The sequence below is a fragment of the Notechis scutatus genome, chromosome 2 (genome assembly GCF_049901735.1).
Source record: "Notechis scutatus isolate UNSWTSFEM ecotype Mainland chromosome 2, rNotScu1.2, whole genome shotgun sequence".
Lineage (NCBI taxonomy): Eukaryota > Metazoa > Chordata > Lepidosauria > Squamata > Elapidae > Notechis > Notechis scutatus.
In genome coordinates this window covers 130,199,257-130,223,100 of record NC_142010.1, presented here as the reverse complement: position 1 = coordinate 130,223,100, position 23,844 = coordinate 130,199,257, and the positions used below count along the sequence as shown (strand labels likewise).

The 23,844-nt window shown below is 38.7% G+C and overlaps 1 protein-coding gene across 2 annotated transcripts in view; it reads left to right on the top strand.

Moving 5' to 3' along the window:
• Nucleotides 1–23,844, top strand: part of TOM1L1 (target of myb1 like 1 membrane trafficking protein) — a 60,223-nt gene that overhangs the window by 34,940 nt on the left and 1,439 nt on the right. Inside the window, exons 5-15 of one of the 2 annotated variants that reach the window (XM_087956219.1) lie at nucleotides 2,025–2,144; nucleotides 4,195–4,287; nucleotides 5,151–5,267; nucleotides 9,862–9,995; nucleotides 12,741–12,801; nucleotides 15,477–15,591; nucleotides 16,618–16,720; nucleotides 17,289–17,349; nucleotides 19,332–19,410; nucleotides 20,452–20,533; nucleotides 22,208–22,250. In XM_087956219.1, coding sequence (XP_087812345.1) covers nucleotides 2,025–2,144; nucleotides 4,195–4,287; nucleotides 5,151–5,267; nucleotides 9,862–9,995; nucleotides 12,741–12,801; nucleotides 15,477–15,591; nucleotides 16,618–16,720; nucleotides 17,289–17,349; nucleotides 19,332–19,410; nucleotides 20,452–20,533; nucleotides 22,208–22,250 — 1,008 coding nt within the window. Of the gene's footprint in view, nucleotides 1–2,024; nucleotides 2,145–4,194; nucleotides 4,288–5,150; nucleotides 5,268–9,861; nucleotides 9,996–12,740; nucleotides 12,802–15,476; nucleotides 15,592–16,617; nucleotides 16,721–17,288; nucleotides 17,350–19,331; nucleotides 19,411–20,451; nucleotides 20,534–22,207; nucleotides 23,516–23,844 lie in introns of those variants that run through there. The other variant, XM_087956218.1, reaches the window with a different exon arrangement.

The window sequence follows — 23,844 nt, the reverse complement described above, 5'->3', positions numbered from 1 at the left end:
CAATGGGTTATGGAAGTTGTGATCCAAAACATCCAGAAACATCAGTTTGCTTATCTAAGGTATAAATTTTACACTTTCACAAAACCATTTCAGTAGGTAGAGGAGTCGTTCTAACTGTTTAACAACTCTCAGAAATACTTGTATCAAGCATCCATTGAGAATCAGCGATTAGAATATCATTTTATTCTAGATGGCCAGTAAAGCTGGAAAGATCTGTGAAAGTAAGAAATAAAGTCAGCCTTACCTTCACAGAACTTTCCAGCTTTACTAGCCATCAAGAATAAAATGATATTCTAATCTCCGATCCTGAATAAATGGTTGATACCACTATTTCTGAGAGTTGCTAAACAGTTAGAATGACTCCTCTATCTACTGAAATTGTTGTATGATAGTGCTTCCATGAGATAAAAGATAAAATTTAGCATGTCCTTTTATACAACTAGTAATTCCCCTCCCCCTCATGATGTTGAAAGCTAACCTGTCACATAGAGGAATAAACATTCACAAGTTTGCTGAATATGAGAAACACCAGCTTTGAGAAGAACAAAAGAAGGATCGAAGGCTCCATCTAATGTATTGTCCTGCCCGTGCTGCCTGTGGATATGAAATGGCATTTTGCCTCTCAACAGAGGCATTGTATGAAGACATTGTATGTTCAGAGCTGTCAAACTCGATTTCATTGAGGGATGTATTTGACCTCAGGGATCAGGAATGTATTTGACCTCAAGGGGGTGTGGCCAGCTCAATGTCACTCGTGTGATCAAATGCCACTTTTGCTAGTAGCTTGTTTTGCTAGCACTCTGCCAGCAAAAATGGAGCTCATGAGGATTTTGTGCGCTGCCCTCCCGGATTCCGTTTTTGCTGGCAGAGGGCTGCAGGAAGCCGTCGCAGTTGAAAACGAAGCCCAGAAGGGCTGCACATGGCCCTTACGAGCTCCATTTTTGCTGGCAGGGGCACCACAGGCCAGTCCTTCGCTATTTTCAGGGTGGCCCCATAGGCAGATCTAAGCACCCCACAGGCCGCAAGCCTTGAGTTTGACACCCTGCTATAGTTCTTTCCACATTACAAATCAGTTTAATGGGATGACCCCTAGTGCAATAGCAGTAGCACTTAGACTTATATACCACTTTATAGTGCTTTACAGCCCTCTCTAAGAGCTCTACAGAATCAGCCTATTGCCCCCAACAATTTGGGTCCTCATTTTTACCCACCCTGGAAGGATGGAAGGCTGAGTCAACCTTGGGATTCGATCTGCCAAATAGCAGAAGTAGCTTGCAGTACTGCAAGAATCAGGAAAACATCTGCAGAATGTATATAACCTCCTCTCTTTGGCAATCCCTTTTTAAAGTTAAATCTTGTCTTTTTGTGTGTGTTTTCCAATTTAGCAATTTATGGCCTGTGGGTTGGATATGGCCTGCCACCTGAAAATAATCCAGCCTGTAGCCTCAAAATAAGTATATTTACCTGGCCTACAAAAGAGAGGGAGAAAAATGAAAGGCTCTTTTTCAAGCCCTTATCACCATCCTGGGTGACTATTTTGATGACAGCTTCACCAGTCTCCTCTGCATAGGCAACATAGCAAGTTCCCTGTCCAGTTCCAATGCTGTGGTAAGGGGGAGAAAATGGCAATGATGTTGCCTTTTGCTGTATGTGGGAAAAAGAGAGTCCCTGTTCTGAATTATCCATGTGGAGAAATTTGAGAGATCTTCATTAAATAATTTGGTCATATTTTTTTTCTGAACCTTTTATTTGGTTTTAATACATAGACATCTCTTAATGTTTCTAAAATGGTTCCATTGCAATACCAAGGAATTACTTTGCTCCATCTTGGTCTGTCCGTGTACTGATTCAGCAAGATAGGAGAGGAGAATTTGATGCTTCAGATTCTTTTCTAATACGGCCTCATTCCTCTGAAAGTCTTTGAAAGAAATAGTTGTTATCCAGTTTCTGGCCCAAAATGGCAGTTATCAGGTTTTGAAGGGGGTTTAATTGGATTCAGGAACTGTAATCTTTTTCACAAACAGACCTGGGCCAGGGGGTTTCAGAATGCTGTGGATGTGAGTGAAGTCAAGGAGGTTTATCTGGAGCTTCTCAAGAAAGGAGTTGAATTTCCATCCTCAGAGATCAACAGGAGAACGACTAAGGTAAATACTTCATTGGGAGCTGCTGATTTGAAACAAGTTCGGCAAGTTGCAAAGATTGGCACGTGCAGAGGTGGTGTGTTAATTAACTCAGTAATGTGTATTTGGCACAGTGATTTCCTTTGCTTATGAAACCAGTCATATGTTTCTGTCTTGGAGCTTTAAAAAAAATCTAAGAGGAGGAGGAATAGTTTAAAACTATTTCTTAAACAGGAAATGTAGAGGTTAAATCTGCCCACGGAATCCTAGTAACCCAGGTTTCTTCCTCAGGATAAAGGAAATTAAGTGTCTGGATTACCTTGAAGGCTTTGCAAAATTCCACAAAGATGTAAACAAAACTGAACACTTGCACAAAAAACACAATATATCTTTTGAAATCAGAAAATGAGTTTAAATAATTTTATTATTATTATTTCTAATGTATACCTTAAAAGTACAGGGAATTTTACTTCCCAGAATTCATAATGATGAGTATATAGATAGATTTGATTAGTTAATGAATCCCACAAAATGATTGCTTTATTCAAATTTGCAGTATTCAAAGTGATATTTCCATGGAAAAGGTGGTAATTAGTTTGACCAAAGTAGGCAATGAAAACTTTTTAGCATAATGTTTATATGTATACTAATGAAATATTACAGTCACAGTAAAGCATTGTATCTCAACTTGGCAACGTTAAGATGTCTGGAATTTGGGAAGGACGGGCGGGTTGAAGTCCAGACATCTTAACATTGCTAAGGTTGAGAAACACTGCAGTCAGTGGTGAGATTCAAATATTTTTACCACCGGTTCAGTGGGCGTGGCTTGGTGGGCGTGCTTTGCGTGCATGCACACATTTTGCATGCGCGCGCGTGCCAAACATGCACTTTGCGCAGGCTCAGAAGCGTTTTAACTCACCTCCTGCAAGCCTGCACGATTCCGGTCGCTTCAGCAGCTGCCGCACAGCACTCTTCTGTGCCGCGCAAAGAAGCTGTGCTTCATATTCAGAGGTTAAAGGTGAGTATGGGAGCCCGGGCGGGTGGGTGGGCCCAACAGCAGAGCGGCGGAGAAAACAGGTTTGGTCTCCTCTGCTCATCGCTGCTACTGGCTCGGCAGAACCGGGCCGAAGCGGTAGAATACCACCACTGACTGCAATAAATAATAAAAGAATATACTTTTAATTTAAATTTATGGTTAAGAAAGTCACAGAGTAGTTATAGGAAGCCAAAAAAAAAATCTACTGTAGATTTAGACATTCCAATATCTCATCCTAATTTAGCATTGCTATGATCACGTTCATGCTGTTCGCTTACATCAGACAGTTGCTCTAATATAATATGAACATTTTTTTATTTTTGTACTTTTTTTCTGATGGAGTCTTTCTTTTATCCATGTTGTCCATCTAAAGCTGCAACTCTGCATGCACAAGTCTCACTCCTGTATTTGATAGCTTTGCATTAATTAAGTTTTGGATCACATTAAATGTGACCTGGTATCAATTTACAATTTGCACTAAATCAAATATTCCATTATTTTAACTCATTCTAATTGCAACCTCCCTGTATGCTCACTCTAAGCTACCTTAGTGAATAGTATTCATTTCATATAACTGGACTGTTGCTAGTTTTTTCATTACAAGTACTGCATATTTTTCAACCTAACTCTGAAATTTATAGATTATAAACATTACATAAGTCTACTATTACTTAGTTACTGTTGGGACTTAGAAGGACCAAATAAGGGATCAGTCCTTGAGATCAGTTGATTTCTGACAGTTGTTTAAAGACATCAAGAGATTGGATTTTAAATATGATGTATCTATAACAATCACTAAATGACTGGTCATATATTGAGGTCTATCTGTATATTAAGTCTCATAACTGAGAGGAAAAAATTAAGACTCTTGCCATTGAATTTAGGGATAAAATAAAAATGAAAGTATGATTGAAAGTTTAAAAGCATTCTAAATATATTTGCACGTGGATACCAACATAAATAGGTGATATAAAAGTGTGGCCTCTTTGAAGTACCTTCCACATTTAAATGTTGAAAATCTCCTAATTATATCCACAGCCTTTGTCTACAAGGATGTCTTATAATTCCTCCCAGAAGTGCGTTTCAAAACCCCTCTCCCCAGCTGCAGTAATAACACTGATTCCTGAGCAGGTATGATCTGTTCCTTCAAATATTTTACAAAGTAACCCTCATCATCCTAAAACTCTCAGTTAGATTTGAACAAGAGTGTAGGTTTGTAGTTTATCACTTGTTGTCTTATCAATACATTTTAATTGATAGGTGACTGATGGGACAGGCTACCCCCACCTAGCTGGAAAAGTGAGGCTGAATTTTCAATTTAAGAAGAGAAGAGAAGGAACATTCTTCTCCTTATAAGCCAATAAGAAAATGTTCGGATATAAATGTTGATTTAAAAAAAAAAAAAGAGCACAGACCACAACGGGCCCATTTATTTTGAACTAGCTTGATATCCATGCTTCACTACGAAACTATGTAGTTGGGCTTAGTTTTGGGGGAGGAAAATAAGGGGGGAAAAAAATCTCCCTCTGCCTACCAGCATCCATCGGTATTCAACTGGCTAGCATCCTGTCAGTGTGTGAGAGGGTTGAGGGCTGTTTGGAAACTGAAACAGTATTTGCTGTGAGCAAGGAGACAGCAAGGAGCCTGGGTGTGGCTTAGCTCAACTGTTCTGCACTAAAACTGCTTGGTGCTGTGAAAGTAAAATTGAAACTGAAACTCCTCTGCTTGTGTTTTGCATTTGGAACAGATTTCTTTTCAGGTGGGGAGGGGGAGCAGAACTCCTTAGCATCAGAGCATGTTAATAATAATATACAAAATACTAATGCTCTGATGGTCATTTTGAAAAATCCTTTCTTAGTAGCACCTAGAAGCCAAGAGGAACATATGTGCCAAATGTCAAGTTTGTAGACTTTACAGTTCTGGAAATTTTGTGATGATACATGAGTGGTGTTTCGCTTTTATATATAAAGATTGAATCTTATGCTTTTCAACAGGTTGGAAAGCTCTACAGTGAACTGGACGTGGTAAAAATGAATGTCAGAGTCATGTCAGCAATATTGAAAGAAAATGTTCCTGGAGCAGAAAACCCAGATGATATGGCACTGCTACAGGTAGTATAACCCAGGGTTTTTGTTGTTGTTATTGTTGTTTCTGTTTTGTGCTGGAAGTGTAAATACTTCCTGCGCTACTGTCAAGCATAGTCGTTATACAGCAAGGGTCCCCAATGCCTGGGCTGCAGCTCACTACCAGGCCGCAGCCTGTTTGAAACCGGGATGTGGGAGAAGTGGGCAAGCACGCATGTGAAGCTTCAGCTCTGCTCACACAAACGGAGGACACTTGCATTCATGCATGAAGCTCCATTCACATGAATGGAGTTTCGGGTGCAAGTGCCTTCCATTCGCATAAGTAGAGCATAAGCACCCTCCTCTCAAGTGCTCTCCACTCACAAGTGTACCTTCATGTGCAAGCACAAATGCGTGCTGCTCATGTTAATGGAGCTTCATGCATGAACGCAAGCACCCTCCGCTTGCACGCAAAATTCAATTTGTGGAGTGGAAGGCATGTGTGCCTGCCACTCACAGGCCCTCCTCCCAACCAAGGCAGGCCAGGCTACCAAGCTAGAAAGGTTGGGGGGCACTGTTATACAGAAGTTTAGTAGGTGGCAAAAGTATGGGCAGCATATCACAAGTAAGAAATGCTCCAAGTAAGATTGCTCAGCTGGCTCCGGCAATTCCTCAGTTGCTCCCTGAATTCCCCAGAGTGTCGATTGTATGATCAAGAAGCATTCTGGGCACAGTGAGATATCTTTTCATCTAACTCTTTTCTTATTAATAAATAAGAGTCTGCCAAACGCAAGACTCCAAAATGTGAGGAGTATGAATGGAAGTCACAAGGAGGAGGCAAAATTTTCTTCTTAAAAAATTATAGCATCTATTTGGGTTCTATCCACTTTAAAAATGGCTATTTGTCTTACATTATTTCTAGTATAGGTACAGCCCTTGGCTTACAACCACATCTGGGACCAGAAATTCTGTTACTAAGCAATGCACTTGTTAAGTGAATTGTACCATATCTTATGACCTTTTTTGCCACTGTCATTAAGTGAATCACATTGTTGTTTAAGTGAATATAGCTTCCACCATTGATTTTGCTTGTTGGAAGTTTCCTTTGAAGGTTGCAGATGGTGATTACACGACCCAGGGATACTGCAACTGTCATAAATACATATCAGTTACCAGGCGCCTGAATTTTGATCACATGGTTTAGTGTAGCAGTTAAGGCTAGAAACTGGGAGACTGTGAATTCTAGTCCTGCCTTAGCCATGAAAGTTGATTGACTGGCTTCAGGCCCGTCTCTCTGTCTCAGCCCAACTCACCTCACAGGGTTGTTGTTGTGGGGAAAATAGGAGGAGGAAAGTGTGTTGGATATGTTTGCCACCTTGAATTATGCAACAGTCATAAGTTACTTTTTCAATGCCACTTTAACTTTAAATGGCATTAAACAAATGGCTGTCAGTCAAGGACTTTTTGTAAGCATTTGTAGTTGGCATGCTACCATTTTTCCATAGCGACAAGATTCCCACAGTTGACATCTCTCGAAGGCTCCATGGTAACCCCAACTGAGGAAAAGATGGGGCAGTGTTGCTAGAAACGAAATATCTGGGACAGTGATTGTCTAGCATACCTTCTCCCCCTTTATATATTCTTTTTAATTATATTCTCTTCTCCTTTGGATATCATCTTCTTTCTTTGTGAAACAGCAGTCTGTGAAAAGCAACCTATTATTTCCTAAAGTCTGGCTTGATCTTTTGCGGAAAATTGGGCCAAAAACTACTACTTGCCTATCCTTGATTTGTAGCATGGAAAATATTTTCCCTTTTGATAGTTTTTCATAAGGTAGACTTGTGTGGCAAATAATGAGATGAGGTATTTGGTAAAAAAAGACCAAGGTTACCTCATACTGTGAAATGGTAGGTCTGTAATTAGATAACATCACCATTCAAAACTGCTGTGGAAATATCAGCTCATGAAGAAACAGGAGTTAGACTAGGGAGCAATATGGTGTCTTCTTGTTTGTTTTTAATATGTCACAAGTTTCTGCAACAGAACCTAATTAATCTTTAAATGCCATAAGATTCTGTAGCATGACTGTCCCTCTGAGGCCTTTATGATATATGTGGTAGTCCTCCAGTGATTTCTGGATCACTATATTTATGATCATTATTGTGATCATAAATATGATCACTATATTTCTATGTTTGTTTCCTTTGTGCTAAGATCTATAGATCTATCTAAGATCCATGCAGCCAAATTCTATGCATGCTTATTTGAGGATGCCTCTATATTCTGTGTACAACAGGATTCACTCCCTGTATCTCAGTGAGAAGTAAGATGTTATCCCAAGTCAGAAATGTTCAGAATGGCAGAATACCAAAAAAATAAGGTGAAAATGTTAAAGTGGGCATTAAATTAACATTGAATCCTTCAGAAGCAGAGTAGTCACATTTATTCTCCGACAAAGCGTCAAGGTGGAGTCTTCAAAGCATGTAACAACATTCAGTCTTCTGCTTATTTTCCTTACCCACTTTAAAAGAAACACAATTTTAATGCATCTCTTTCCACAACTGGAAAAATTAGAATCATGTTGCAACAATAATTTGGAGTCCAGTGGATCTTCAGTTTCCTTTTTCTTACAGTGGGGCCTCTGGCTTTCCAAAGATAGTTTTTACTACTAGAATTCTTTTTCTTCACAAGGAAATATGAACAATCCTACAGGCACTGAGGGAACTTCTTAGGGACTATAAGATTGCATGCTGAAACCTCTTATGTTTGTTTCCTGATGTCTGATGCTTCCTGCTGTGTTGATTCTACTTTTTCTATTTCTTTCTCCCACATCTTTTCTGAAGAAACTTAGCACATGCTTGAGTGAACGGAAAGCTGTATTTTGTAAAACAAACTTAGGAAGTTTCTTTTAATAATAAAACATTGCAAATGATATATAGGAAAGGTGTGAACATTCACTTTCCTTCACAGGAGCCTGTTTTTTCTAGAGGTAATGGCAACCATAGAGTAAGTGTGTGTTTTAGATAAAGGTTTTTCATTTCACAATCATTGGATGCAAAAAAGGGTAATGAAAGGAATAAAGTGATTAGAGCAATTTCCTTTTGTACTTCAATCGATTTCACTGACAAGAAAAGTAAGCCAATTGGGGTGTTATCTTCAAGTTTTCCCAAAATATGCACGATGAGGAAAATAATACTATGTTTGGTTTTCCTGTAATCTTACAATTTAAGTCTATCTATTTGTCTAGATTCCTGAAACAACATGTATCTATGCACACAAACACATATTCTAGATAAGTATTCAACCTCCATGTAACAAAATCTATAAAAAATACACTCACTGGAAAGTTAGAAGGTTCCTGTTCTAAGACCTGACTCATACAAATGTTAAATTGGTTTTAAAAAGCAAAAAATCCAAACCTTGGTTTTCTAAACAAGCTACTGTTTATATCCATATCAATCTATATTTTGAGTTTATTGTTAAGGCTCCCTCTCCTAAACATAATTTGGCTGTCATTGGAATTTGGTTGTCACACTTGCACCCAGTTAATTTATGACTTAGCATACTGACAAAACACATAACAGCTGGATTCTAAGCATAAAGCAAACAGTAGTAGAGCTTAGCATTATGTATGAACCAAGCCTATGTCTAAGTATTATGATCCCTCTCATGTCTCAGAGAGAAATTTATAAAATGAAACATAGATTTTATTAAATGTATGTTTAAAAGTGTACGCCAGCATACATGAATGAAATACATTCTAAATCGAGTCCTGCATGAATATCTCTTACAAAATTCATACTGTATTCCCTTCACACTCCCTTCCATATATAATTTTTACCTTTTATCTTAGAATTGGAGTAGAATGTGGGATTCAGCATAAATTTATTTTTAGTTTCTCAATACTTTTGATTAGCAAAACAAAACATTTTTGTCTCTGGCTTTCTTCCTTAAGAGGAACCATAGTGGCACAGTGGTTAGAATGTAGTATTGCAGATTAATTTTGCCTGCTGCTAGGAGTTCGATCCTGACCAGTCTTCTATTCTTCCGGGGTCAGTAAAATGAGGACCAAGATGGTTGGGGGCAATATGCTGACTCTGTAAACCACTTAAAGCAATGGTCCCCAACCTTTCTAGTAAAACAGACCAGCAGTAGTGGCAAGGCGGGGAGAGGATGCTTCATATGAGCATCCTAAATCCCATGCATGCACAAATAAAGCTTTACATACTTGCCCGCTGCTTGCATGGTCTGGTTCCCAACAGGTCTGCAGCCCATGGATTGGGGACTCCTGGCTTAGAGAGTATTGTAAAGCACTATGAAGCTGTATGTAAGTCTAAGTGTTATTGCTATTACTTCCATGTACTTTGGTGCTGCATCCTGCATGATGTTATCTAAACTATTTGCTGTATGGTTATAGTCACCAAAAGGGAGAGAGTCCTATGGTCATTTCTAAAAAGTTTTTTACTATGTTTTAAAATGTGACATGTTTCCTCCATTAAACACAAGATGATGGGTGGGGAGGATTAATAAATTAATGACATTTTTTAATGCCATGTGGATCTGTGCTTTTGATGTTTTCAATATTTTCAGTATCTATTTTTGCTATTCAAATGTAAATAGTATACCTTTTCTCCCTTGGTAGAAGCTCTACAAAACAAGTCGGGCAATGCAAGATAGAATTATGGAATTGCTAGCAACTGTGGAGAATGAAGACGTGATTACTGAACTCATACAAATGAATGAAAATCTAAATAATGTCTTACTGGGACATGAAAGGTATTATTACTTAATGTCATATATGTAGTCTGTGCTAACAAATCGTTGTGCCTTCATGGACAGCATATCTCTTTATTTACTTTCTCCTTCTACCCAACAATGGGGTGAAGGAATGCTGGATCTTAAGTTAGGAACAGTTCATAGAAATAATAAATGAATAGGTTATGTTCTTTGTATTGGACAAGTATGAAGCCTAATAAATGGAGATGGAGTATAGAATAAACTTCAACCTTTTTCGAGAAGCATATCACAAGGAAGAAACAAATATGGCTCCTTACCAAAAGTTCAAATATCTATAAATAGGTTAAAGTATCATACTATTTTCTTTGCTGAATTGCTTGTACAAATGACTATTAAAAAATGTCATCTGTAACTATAACACGATGTTCAGAGGCTGTAAGATGAATTGGATATCAGCTATCACACATTTAGTACAAATATCGTACACTCATTTAATCAAACCAAGGGTTGACCACTGATATAACTATGAAGATATAAACTCCCTTTGTTCTACTATTATGGAAGACTGGAATAGGATGTTAAGTACTACTGTGTGTATCATATTAAAAGCACTATATCAATAAAAATTGCTATACCCTTTCCCCTCCTATCAGAATACATGGAAATACTAGAGGGTTGTGGAACGCCTTTTGCAATGCAGGTAGTCCTTGCTTACCAAGCACTTGTTAAGTTGCCTTTTAAAGTTATGATAGCATTGAAAAAGAAGACTCCTGCTGGGCTCTCAAAGCTGCATCACAGTATCCTCACATCGACATGATCTCAATTTGGGCATTTGCAACCTCTGCATATTTACTGTGATTGCAGCATCCCGTGATCATGTTATCAGCAATTGTGACTTTCACAGCCAGCTTCTGACAAGCGAAGTCATTGGGGAAGCTGGTGGGAAGTCTTAAGTCATGTGACATTCTGTTCAATGAACCAGAGTTATTCTCTTTAACAATTGCAGAATTGACGTAAGTCGAGCAACACTCACGTGACATTTTACTCTATGACTTTGTAATGGAATTGCCAGTCCTAATTGCACTTCATAAGTGAAGACTGCCTGTATCAGAAAAAAAAGAACTTAGAATCTCAAGAGACTGAATTTACATCCAAACTGGAGTGCATTTAAATATAGCTTGAGATTTCCATCCAAGGCTGGTTGTAATATTCAACATTTTTAGCCTACAAAGTTTTCTTTTTCAGTTAGATTTGGAAGGTGGTTTGAGATTTATGAAGAAGATCAGTTACTCTGGGACATTATTGAGAGGCTGAGCAGACACTAATTGGCTGACTCATTTGTAAACGCAATTTCCTTTGAAATGGAGTTCAAATTGAAGAACAAAAGATTCTGGTTACATTTCAAAATAACAGTAAAAAGGGGTCTGCCCTGAAGTGTGAATGCAACTCTTGATAATAAGTATTTGTTATTAATATTTGTTACAAATACTAGGAAAGATACAAATACAAGGAAAACAAACTTTTATACAATTCAAACTGTGCATCTTTCACTCACCAGGAGATTCTGGTTGGTTGGTTGGTTGGTTGGTTGGTTGGTTGGTTGGTTTTGACAGAAGAAGCAACCAACATTTGTATGTGTTACTATAACAAGCACTTGCTTCTGCTAGGCTTCATATAACCTATAGGCAGGATAGTCATTTTACAGGGATTTCAGGGCAGTCTGTTACCAGAGGAAGGCACTGCATGACCAGTTTCCATCTATTTGGGACTCACTCCACATTATCCACCAGATATGTTTTCAGTTACCTTGATCATCAGGCGGCAGACACTATGTGATTGGTCTGTCCTATTTGGGAGCTTGTTGGTACAACCTTCCTTGTCTCTCAAGGTCTCATGTTCTATTCCTATCCTTAAGCCTTCAACCACAAGCCTAAAAAAATAGGTGAAATCAATCTGAAAAATTGCAGTTTTTGACAGGATTTAGGGATGGCTAAGAGCACAAGGCATCTGGGAGGTCTTCTTCCATCATTCCTGAATGAAAACAAATTAAAGTTTTAAATTGTTGTTGAATTCTGGCAGTTATTCTACTAGTTTTGGGTACCAGAATGTTGGGGTGCTGGGCAAGGCAGTATTGCAAGCAATTTGAGCACAACCAATTTCCCACCTTTGCTTTATAAGCTGTTTGTTGCTATCCAGGAGTGACATTACTATACTCTTCACTGTGACACTTGTGTCCCATATTCCAGAAAGCCTCTGTCATGGCCGCTAAGTATCCATGCATTCTGAATGTTTGTGCTGAAAATTCTCGGGGTTCTAGTTTGTTATGCCTCCTTCCACATTAAGAGATATACAGTGTAAGGCGGTTTCAGGAAGAATAGTTTCCAGAACTTTCTTTAACCAAGAGTTCTATGCCCTCAAAAAAAGAGCAGGAAGGTGGTACTCTGAAATCCTTGTTTTTCACTTTTGAGTCATCTGCTGCTTACAGGCGTACCTGGTATTGCACAATAGGAAGAAAAGAGATTTATTTCAGTTCTTCCAGTAATACCTCTACAGTTTTGTTTCCTTATCACATCTGTGGCTTAATGGTGCTCAAGATTTGAATATGCTAAGTCATCCCAGACTCTCAAATATAAAAGGACAGGTACTGCATATAAATATGAAAGCTGCTATTAATCTCCATATTTATGTGTTTTATGTTAATTGATTATATATATTTATGTTAATTGATTACATATTTATGTGTTTTATGAAATTGATTATATTGACTACACTATTTTTATATAGGTTTTCTAGAAACAGAGTACGCTTCTGGGAGAATCAGAGAATCCAGAATGAAAGTGCAGCAGTAAGTAACTGATAGTCATTTCTACCAGTCTAGAACAACATTTTGTGGTTCATCCTAAAATTCAGAATATTTTTTCCTTCCGAAACTAGAAATGTTCACAGAATTAAGTTCACTGAGTTAAGCATGGTTTATTCTTTTGAAAGTTCTCATCTTCCTATCCTCACGATATTCTAGTTAGTAAAAAACAAAAGCATACAGGGAGGAGTGAGGATTTAGACAGTATGAATCCACTCTAAGCATGATAGGAATGAAGAGCTTCGAGAAACAGAAGAGGGAAAAAACATGTTGTGAACACAGGAAAGCAGCTACGGTATTATCATCTGCCTTATCTAAATCTCACCTGGCAGAAGACAATTCTCTTTTGTTCACTCATCTTCAGTGTACAGTAATCTTCTGGCTGGCATGGAGCCATATGTCATATTCAATATAATTTATGCTTATCAAATAACAGGTAACAAATGTAAAAAATGACCAAGATTTCTAAGGTGTTCTTAACTGGGCAGGAACCTTTGAAGGAAGTTAATTATTTCATTCTGGCTTTTGAGGTCATATTGGATACTTTTTAGTGGTCTTGGCCAATGAATGGATTGTCCTCAACAGGAAGGAGACAAGACGGATATGCCTCCATTGATCTTCTGAATTTATCAGCAATTTGTGGCATCCACAAATATGAGGACACGGTGAAATGGGGATTTTGTTTCTTGTGATTGTGTCCAAAAAGCCTGTAGAAACCTCATGTTTAACATCAGGAATTTCATAGAGACCATGCTTTTTTATATTTATTTGTTTTATTTTATTTTTGATGCTACCCAACTCCAGCTGACTCTAGGTGGCTTACAGGGTTAAAAACTTTTTAAAATAATACAAAAATAACAAATAAATAAGTACATAATCAAAATCAATCCCCTCTCCAAATTACAAAACAATTACAAAGTGACAAACCTATATATCTGAAACAGGTCCATCGACCCTACTCTGATGTCTGGAAGAATAGCCAGTTTTTCATCTAAAATCTCTAGAAGTGATAAGTGTTTTGGGTAGAGATATAGCACTGTGTTGCTGAGACCAAATATGATTCTTGTCATCTGAACAAGAGAAGTGTATGAAGATGATGCAACAATACCTGAAGGCTGTAACAGCTGAGAACCATGAATATGAATCCTACAAGATGGCTGTTCTTTAACTGATCCTTAGTTCCAAGAGTTAGAGGCATAGCCTGTTGTGCTGTCCCACACATACATACATACATACATACTCACACACACACACACACACACTCACACACACCACGGTGTAAGGAGTCTTTATCAGGCATGATATTTTTTCCGATTAAAATCGGAATTCCGATTTTTTCGGAATCGCCCGGGCGAGCGGCGGGCGGGGCGAGCGGCGGGCGCGCGCGCGGGGCGGTCGGTGCGAGCGGCGGGCGGTGCGAGGGGCGGGCGAGCGGCGGGCGCGCGCGGCGGTCGGTGCGAGGGGCGGGCGGGGCGCGCGCGCGCGCGGGCGGGCGGGCGATTTCTTTGGCCGGCCCCGATTTTTTTTTCTGAGGGAATATCATGCCTGTTTATCAAGGCTTCCGAACCTGAATTGATATTCCCCAGCAATTCCCTGTGCCAGCACCGATTCAATCCCAACGAGTCTCTCAGGCTACTCAAATTAAGCCAACACTAGTCCTCAAGGCAAAGACAAATCCAGTCCACTAGGTTAAAGCGAGTTCCCAAGGCAAAGGCAAGTGCCAAGACCAAAGCAAATCCACAAGCAAAAGCAAGGCAAGGCAAAGGAAACAGCTGGAGACAGAGTCCTAAGTTCAAGGCAGAAACATACAAGAAGACAACAAATGTTCCCAGCATCATCTCCATCTGTCTGCTGGGCTAAATAGCCAACTTCTGGTGCAGCCTGTCAAGAAGGGCAAGGCTGCCTCCTCGAGAATAATGTGACTGACCTTAGCTGCTCCTGCCTTTCCTCTGCCCTACCTGTTCTTGGATCAGGTGCAAAAGGCAGTTCCACTTTCTCACTGCTGACTGGCTGCAGCTGTATGCTTTCCCCACCTGAAGTCAAAGGGATGTCCTACTGTGGCTGTGCTTCAGCCAAACCAGTCTCAGATGGCTACTTGGAGCCATTGACCAACTTCCTCCTAAGATGAATTAGAGATCCTTGTGTTAACCATCACAAAATCCTACATTACTTGGGAGCTGGATATCTGAAAGATTCCCTCAAGAAGAACCATAACAACTTGCCGGGGACCTTAAATCCTCCCATCTCATCATCATGTAGAAAAATATAGCAATCAGTTCTACCATGAATGTGCAGTGTTCTCTTCTGAGAGGTATTTCTAGGCCCAATTCAAAGTATTTTGAGCCCCAAGCTAGGACCTATTTGCTAGAAATTCATGAAAAGTGGACTTTGCTGTCCTGTTTTTTAAATTTTGTGTTGATTTGATCTACCCTTATTGAAGTAAGGGTGTTTGTTTTAGTGTTATTACCTTAAATGCACTATGGCTTATGTCAGGCGGGATGCAAATTGAATGAGTACAGTATGTAAATAATCACTGACTTCAAGAGATCCTCACTGCCTACAAGATGTGTTATTATTGATATTATTGCAGTTAGAGGTGTTTAATATGGGCTCAGAGGCAAAGTAGGCATCATGTCTAACAACTTTTGTTTAATTTTGAGGCCGCTGGCAACCAACCATCTGCTCCTTCCTGTGATTTGCTTGACCTTGAGTCATGTCTTCCTGCTGCTGTGCCAAAGCCTATGAGAACTGACCTTCCCCAGTCTTCTGAATTAAGTAAGTAAAATAGATAAACTCCAATATTTTAACAGAATTTTAGAAGCTATGTAAGGGGGGGAAAAACTTTGGATTCCACTTTGCAGATTTGTTTGAGGACTGTGCTAAGTGTAAACATATTTTTAAACATAATTTTAAATATGTTTCAGATAAAGGTGGTGGCTTATCTTCCTATCAGTATTTGGGATTGTTTCAAATGCATTTCAGCTACCAGAGAAATTTTGCTGACATTCAGAGCAGTAGCAGTAGGTAGGCTGGTTAGCTGAATTTCTTTAGAGGTTGTTGGTTTGGAGAAGCTCTGCCCTCTTCCTGGCATGGCAGCAAGAAGATAGATTGCTCTTGAAGTTGCACACAAAGGTGGCAGAAATTTTGACTGTTACACTGCTTAGCTATAGGCTTATGGGATGCCTATCCCAGTCTAACATGTCAAATGTACAGGTAGTCCTTGACTTAACAACAGTTTGTTTAGTGACCATTTGAAGTTACATTGGCACTGGAAAAAAGTGACGTATGCTTAAGACCAATACAGCATGGTCCCATGGTCATGTGATCAAAATTCAGACACTTGACAACTGACTCACATTTATGACAGCTGCAGTGTACCAGGGCCGTGTGATCACCTTTTGTGACCTTCTGACATGCAAAGTCAATGGGGAAGCCAGATTCACTTAACAACCATGCTACTAACTTAACTGCAGTGATTCACTTAACAACTGTGGAAAGGTGATAAAATGGTACAAAACTCAATTAACAACTGTCTCATTTAGCAGTAGAAATTTTGGGCTCAATTGTGGTCATGGGTCGAGGACTACCTATATTGATTACCATGTAGAAGGCAATAGCAATATCTATTATTAGTATCTCATATGCATTTAGTGTGCCTAAGAAAAATGTGCCTAAGAAAAGGCTAAATACTAAGCTCCTTAATAATATGTTTTTACCAAATGCTGGCCAAATTTGTTTCCTGTATTTGAATACATGCAGGAAAATTCTGCCATTCACAATTACTAACTTGCCTCCCTTCAGATTATCCGCCCCAAAGTGTGGATGCTCCATATCCTCATTCAGCTGTGCCATCAATATACCCTCAAATAAACTCACTTGGTTTTGCGAATGCTTCACAGTCTTTGTAAGTAAGCAATGTTTAAAGTCATGTAAACATTTAGACAACCTTTGACACTTCATTAAGATCTCATCATTGGAAGTTTATCCAATAATTAGCTAGGCTTGTAGCAGATTTGATTTTCATTAATCCTTCATTTTAAAAGCTAATTTATGTAAAGTCATATAGCTATTGCAAATGAAGCAACAGACTAAGAAGCATAACATTGACTAATAAATTAGCAATAGCACTTAAGACTCATATACCACTTCACAGTGCTTTATAGCTCTAAGCTGTTTACAGAGTAAGCCTATTACCCCCAACAATCTGGTTCCTCATTTTACCGACCTCGGAAGAATGGAAAGCTGAGTCAATCCTGAACCTGGTGAGATTTGAACTGCCAAATTGCAGGCAGGCAGCAGTTAACAGAAGTAGCCTATAGTACTGCATTCTAACCACAGTGCCACTGTGGCTCTTCTAAACAGCTGAATAGTTAATTGCCCTGTTTTGGGCACAGAGGGAAAGCCATCATATTGCATTCTATTTCTATTGTATTTTGTTGGTGGATTCCAATGCACTGTTTTTCCTTTTAAAGATTCCCAACAGAAGCACAAAGGACATCCCAGGTGATCCCAAATGATTCAATGTATGTCAACGTGAGTATCAAACTGTGTCCTGGTTTCTTTGTTTATTAAAATAATTATTATGTAAATAAGACAGTAGCAATAGAGGTGGTATTCAGCAGGTTCTGACCAGTTCTGGAGAACCAGTAGCAGAAATTTTGAGTAGTCTGGAGAGCCGGCAAATACCACCTCTGACTTGCAACGCCCCCATCTATTTTCTGCCTCCCGAGTCCCAAGCTGATCGGCTTGGTCTTCTTTTGTTGCCCTGCACAGGAGAATGGAGCTGGAAAGCAGGTTAGTGGGGTGGGAAGGGAATGGGGATTTTGCAATAACCTTCCCCTGCCATGCCCACCAAGGCATGCCCACCAAGCCACACCCCACCCACCAAGCCACGCCTACAGAACCGGTATTAAAAAAAATTTGAATCCCATCAGAGTAGCAAAGTAATGGAATAATAGAATAAACAATGAAAAAGAACATGAGAATACAGCAATATAAGAACAAAAGATGGCCAGGTAGGGAAGCAGGGGGGCAAGAGGATTTTTACTCTCGGTCTAGTACCCACCTCCAGTGTGGTAGTCCTCCATTTGGTCCCCAACCAGCCAGAAGAGTCAGGTTTTCAGGCTCTTATGGAAGGATAGAAGGCTGGAGGCAGATCTCACCTTTAATGGTAGGATGTTCGAAAGACCATGTCCAAGGCGGAGAAGGCCCTTCTCCTGGATCCCGCCAGTCAGAGTTCTTTGATCGAAGGGATCTGCAGTAGGCCCACTCTGCCAGCACAAGTGGGGCAGACTTGTCCTAGCAGGACATGATGGTTCATCAGACCTATGCCATTAAGGGCTTTAAAGGTCATAACCAACACCTTGAACTGCACCCAGAAGCAGATGGGTAGCCAGTACAGTTTGTGGGACAGAAGGGTAAGGCAGGCCATTCTAGGGATGCACAAAGATTGCTCTTGTTCTCACTTTGAACCAGCTGAAGCTTCTGAAGGGATTTCAAGAGCTGCCTCATGTAGAGCATATTACAGTAGTCCAGATAATAGATGACCAGCCTTGAGTCACTGAGTGAAGGGACTCATGATCCAGGAAAGGTTGTAGCTGGTGCACTAACCAGAGCTATGTAAAAGTTCTCCTAGTCATACCCGTCTCCTGCTCTTCAAGTTTAGTCTTAAAATTCTTCGAGTTTAGTCACAAGCATTAGAAAAACTGTAAACACGTTAGCTGTATTCACTCTTTTGTAAACCATGATTTATAGGTTAGTGACAGAGGTGGTATTCAGCAGGTTCTAACCAGTTCTGGAGAACCGGTAGCAGAAATTTTGAGTAGTTTGCAGAACCAGCAAATACCACCTCTGGCTGGAGATTTTACAGTATCCTTCCCCTGCCACACCCACCAAACCACAGACCCGGTAGTAAAAAAAATTGAATCCCACCACTGGTTAGTGAGTTGTGTCAACACACCCACTAAACGTGCACTGCGGAAGAGAAATTATCCCTAACTTTTTCAGATCGTTGCTAAGGATTCCTAATCCCTAGAGATCAGTTGTAGCCAAGAAATACGAAAAGGTGCCTTAGGCTGAGTTTATTTCCTCAGTGCTCATTGTTTTGTAACCAGCATATATCACATGAATGCAGGTACAAATAAAATTTTAAAAAATCACCAGGCTGGAGTTGAATTTTTTAAAAATGTATTGTCCAGGATGCAGAGTCTGGGAAGTCTGATTCCGTAAACCAAATGCAGAATGTTTTGAATTCTACTGGGTTAATTCCATGGGGTTAATGCAATCTAAACAATCCTGTGGATCTTTTCTAAATGATTTATTCGATGCCATTTAATTTATAGAGAACTAACAAAAAGCTGACTTAATGTACTGTTTATATTAATAGTATCCTTAACTGTTTTTATTATAACCTTATGTGGTATAGACAAAAAAGAATGAACTACCTTGTTATGCTAAACCATTTTTTACCAATGCACCTTCCTGCATATCTGATTTAATTCACTTAATTTCCTTAGGTAAACACATGTTTAAATCCAGAGCCCTTGCATGCAGTAAACCATTTAAGTAATGGTACAGGAAATACACCACCAGGAGGTAAGTTTTTATTATTGCAATTAGAGTTTGCAGTTGCATTATTATAATTACAAGACTATAGATAATTGTAATCGAGCCCAAAATTACAATCGTAATTCATAGTGGTCATTAAGCAGGTCACGACATGACTGCAGCTGATTTATGACTTTTTTTGCAGCAGTTGTTAAGCAAACACTACACTTGTTAACCAAACCTGTTTTACTCAATGAATGTTTTTTTGCCAGAAACTAAAATTCAATGCTGGTTTCCAGCAAAACTGCCCAAAATCACAATCGTATGACCGTGGGATGTTGCAAACAGTCATAAATGCAAGCTGGTTGTCAAGCATTCAAAATGCAATCATGTGACTGCATGTGGGGCATGGTTATCGGAACTCCAGAACTGGGTTATAAGTTCTGGGGAGGTTCTTTGTAATCTTGAATGGCTGCCAAGTGACCAGTAGGTTCACTTTGAATGATTTTCATTTAGAGGGCATATGTATTGGAAAAGCAAGTTCACATCATTGCCAGAGGAATTACCTGTGTTGTTTTAAGTCCATCCATCTGTCACTCTGTCTAATAGCCTGCCTCACGTTCAGGAGTTCAAGATGTACATAGCCCTCCCCGCTCCCATTTCCCCTGACAATAACAACTCTGAGAGTAGATTGAGCAGAGAGAGAGAGCAATTGCACAAAATCAACTAGTCAGCTTCTATGGATGAGATTGGACCTGTATCTCATAATTCCTAGTTCAATTTTTTCACCGCTATACATATGTGAAGATGGGGCAGGAAGGCAGTAGCAATTGCTCTGTATTCTCCTGGTATTTTATTTAAAAAGTGAGTTCAAGTGTATAGTCTGCTCACTCCTGAACTTTTACTGCTGGGAGAAAATGTTACCCAGATCCTATTCCTTTCACATTCCGTTCCATATATAATGTTTACTTTTTCTCTTAGAATTGGAGTAGAATATAGGATTCAATATACATTTATTTTTGGTTCCTTGATACATTTGATTAGCAAAATAAAACTTTTTTTTTTTTGTCTCTGGCTTGCTTTTTCCAGACATATCAAAAGCCAACCCACATCCTCCTAATTATTATGAACTAATGGAATTTGACCCTTTGGCCCCTTCTGACCCAACCAAGTAAGTGATTGTCAAAATGACTCAATTGTTGCTTATTTCTTGTCTTAATAGTCCAGGCCAACACAGACAGCTTTTCTTATACAAGCACAGCAAAAATATTATATTGTACATATTTTAAATCATTAGTGATAGCCACTAAAATCGAACAGCCACACAGATTTAATGTTTCTTTGTTTCATGTTACTGAATTGCATCTAATAGTACCCACTAGTGTGATATCTCTTTTGCCATTCCCCCCAACTTTCTTACCAGATACTGTATGGGGGACCACAGAAAAAAGTTTTGCTGAATGAGCAAAATGTTTATGTGATACTGCATTTTTACCATTATAACAATATTTATATACACTATTCACTTTGGGAAGAGAAGCAAGCATCATTAATGAAAAGCATAGAACAGGCTGAGTGTTAACAGCCAGTAGCTTGAAGGGTGAAATGTCTATGCTGGCCTCCAAAGTGGTGCCTTTCTCCAAGATAGAACAGAGTAGAACATGTAAAAGATTCAAACTCCACAAAGGAGCAAACACTTCAGCCATATATAGCTGAGAAGAAAATGCAGAACTACATCCATTCATCACCACATGGTGAGTGATGAAAGAGTGAGAGAGACAGCAAAAGGAGAAAGATAAGTTCACAAGATTACTGGAGAATATTTAAGGCCATCAAGACTGGGACTAGGCCTGGGTTGTCAGAAAGTATAAATAAGAATCTGAATTCCCACATAGGTTGTTTAAAACAGCCTACAGTCTATTCACGTCAAATTCCATAGCTCAGTATCACTTATCCCAAAGAACCTGACCCTTGCATTGTAATCACGGTAACTTCTCATCTTCCCTTTTTGGGTCCATAAAAAGTGACCTCTGGTGTTCATTATACTCATTTTTCTGTTCAGTGTTATATGTTTTTATCCTCTCGCAGTTCTCAAATGCACATGTATATTTCTTGTCATATGACCTCAAAATGTTTGAGGAAATCCCACCATAGCTGTACACCGTACTTGATAAGTTAAAATATCCTATTCACTAAGCCTACGGATCTGCAAAAAGAAAAGGAAATTGAGAACACTAAACTAAGCACTATATAAAGTTATGGATTGAGAGGCAAGTTCATTGCCATTGATAGAAACTAGATTGTTGTTTACCCATAGAGAAAGGTGGGGAAATTTATTTTTATCCTGAGCTGGCAGCCCAGTTCTACATACTGCAGTGTCTCAGAGGTCTCCATAGTCTGTCAAAGCTGTATTTCAGAGGGAAGATGAAAATAATCTATTCCACCTATTGTGAGCAAAATAATTAGACAACTAAGGGAAGGGATATGAATTTGCCTTCCTGATGAGCCTAATGGTTAGGAATTGTGTCAGGTATCATAGGAGTATTGTTTGTCAAATACGTAAGATAAGTGCATCTGAATCACAAATTGAACATATTTTTATTACTAATGAAAATATGAGCAGTTTGATGAGTATTTTAACTGTCGATTAGCTGAAATGTGGCATGACTGGTTCAAAGAAAATTGTTTGGCAGATATGCTGCAATTTTTATTTTATTTTAAGGACTTGATCAGAAGGAATGTGATATAAGTGGTCTTGAACACTCCTATGTGCAAATATTGCTTTACTCACAAATTTTTAGATTACTCCTTATCACAAACTGTTTATTATCTGCTTTGATTTCAGACATATTTATGAAGAAATTGATCCACACCTCTTCAAAACACAGGTTAACATCAAGTGCTAGAAGCAGATGCCAATAGCAATATTTTATTTAACAAAATGGTAGATTCTGATTGCTTCAAAATGTGTCATGTAAAGACAAAATCTACTCAGTAGGCTGAGATTTGAGATAAGTGTTTTATAAAACTGTTCAAAATAAGACACTTCAAATCTAAGGTGTGTATCCTACACACCCTACCTAGGTACATTGCATTGGGTTCAACTCTCACTTCTGCAATCTTTGGATCCAAATCTACAAAACTTTCATTCTTATAGCAAGTATAACACCCAGAATCTTGCACCCAAAAGTAGATTACTTTTATAGAATTCTTCAATAATAAAAGCAAAATCTTTTCCTATAGGAAGAACTACACTGGATATTGTTGAATAATTGATTGATATCTGATAGAACTGTTTATGATCCTATTCTTGAGTGTTGGATGGATGACTATACCTATAGAGGCCCAAGTTCAAATCCAAAATGTTGAATATAAGGAGAGATCTAGCTATTAATTAAACCCTGCAGTCAGATTTCCCAGCAGGATGCTTGGTAGGAGAGACCTTACAGTTTGTCTTTAATGTTGGTCTTTGGTGAAAAATAATCACTACTAGGAGGTTGAAGTTAGATTTCCTTGAAGTACATATCCTATTCTTTAGATAGTTAGCCATTCTAACACTTTTCTCAGTTATGGAATGCACTTTAAAAGCAAAAGAAAGTATGCACGAGCCACTGCAAAACAGAGCATATGAATCTGTAGCAATTGCGACATGCTGTAGTAGCAGGTCTTGTTCCACATTGTCTTAATGCAGTTTTATCTGTTTTCCTGGATTATTTCATTCTCTCTTAACAATGAAGCTAAATATGTATGAAACAGTAGTTTTCCTAAGTTATGGAGGGTTGCATTGGGACCTGCTCCAAAAAAAGCACTGCCAGAATGCATGGGCCCAGCAAAGTATAAAACATGCATTGTGGGGTATTTGGAATGATTTTTATTATATTCACATTGTTACTTTCTATTATTCCCAACAAATCAGGATATCTTGAATAACACTTACTTGGTCATGAGATCATATAAATGTGTGATTGAAATAAGTGCCTTTTCACTATACTTTCCCAGATCTAGTGTTCAAACCTTTAATAAATTAGTACCCTTTAAATTAGTCTTGAGTGATATGTATAGCATCATTTGTTTTACAATGTATTAACATACAATCCAAGTAAAGAATCTGGAATGGAAAACTGAATTAAATTAGAACACAAATGCTCTCAAATGTTTTTGTATGGTTAGCTTGTTTTTTAAGTAAAGTTTCGTGATGCATCAGATCCACTCTACCAGATTTGCTTTGTACTGTTGTGGGATCTTCCATAAATATTAAGGAGATGCATAGGGAAGAGCAGGGAAAACACAAAAGTAACAAATGTTATTTTCTGGGCAAATGAGCTTTACAACAACATTGTTAAACCTATAAAGATTTTATATGGGGGGAAAGGAAATCTTCCACCCCTCTTTTTTCCATTGATTTCCACCACACGGTAGAATTTGGGATAAACAAATCATTTTACATTTGTAATGTAGTATATTTTAGATATTGTTTGACAC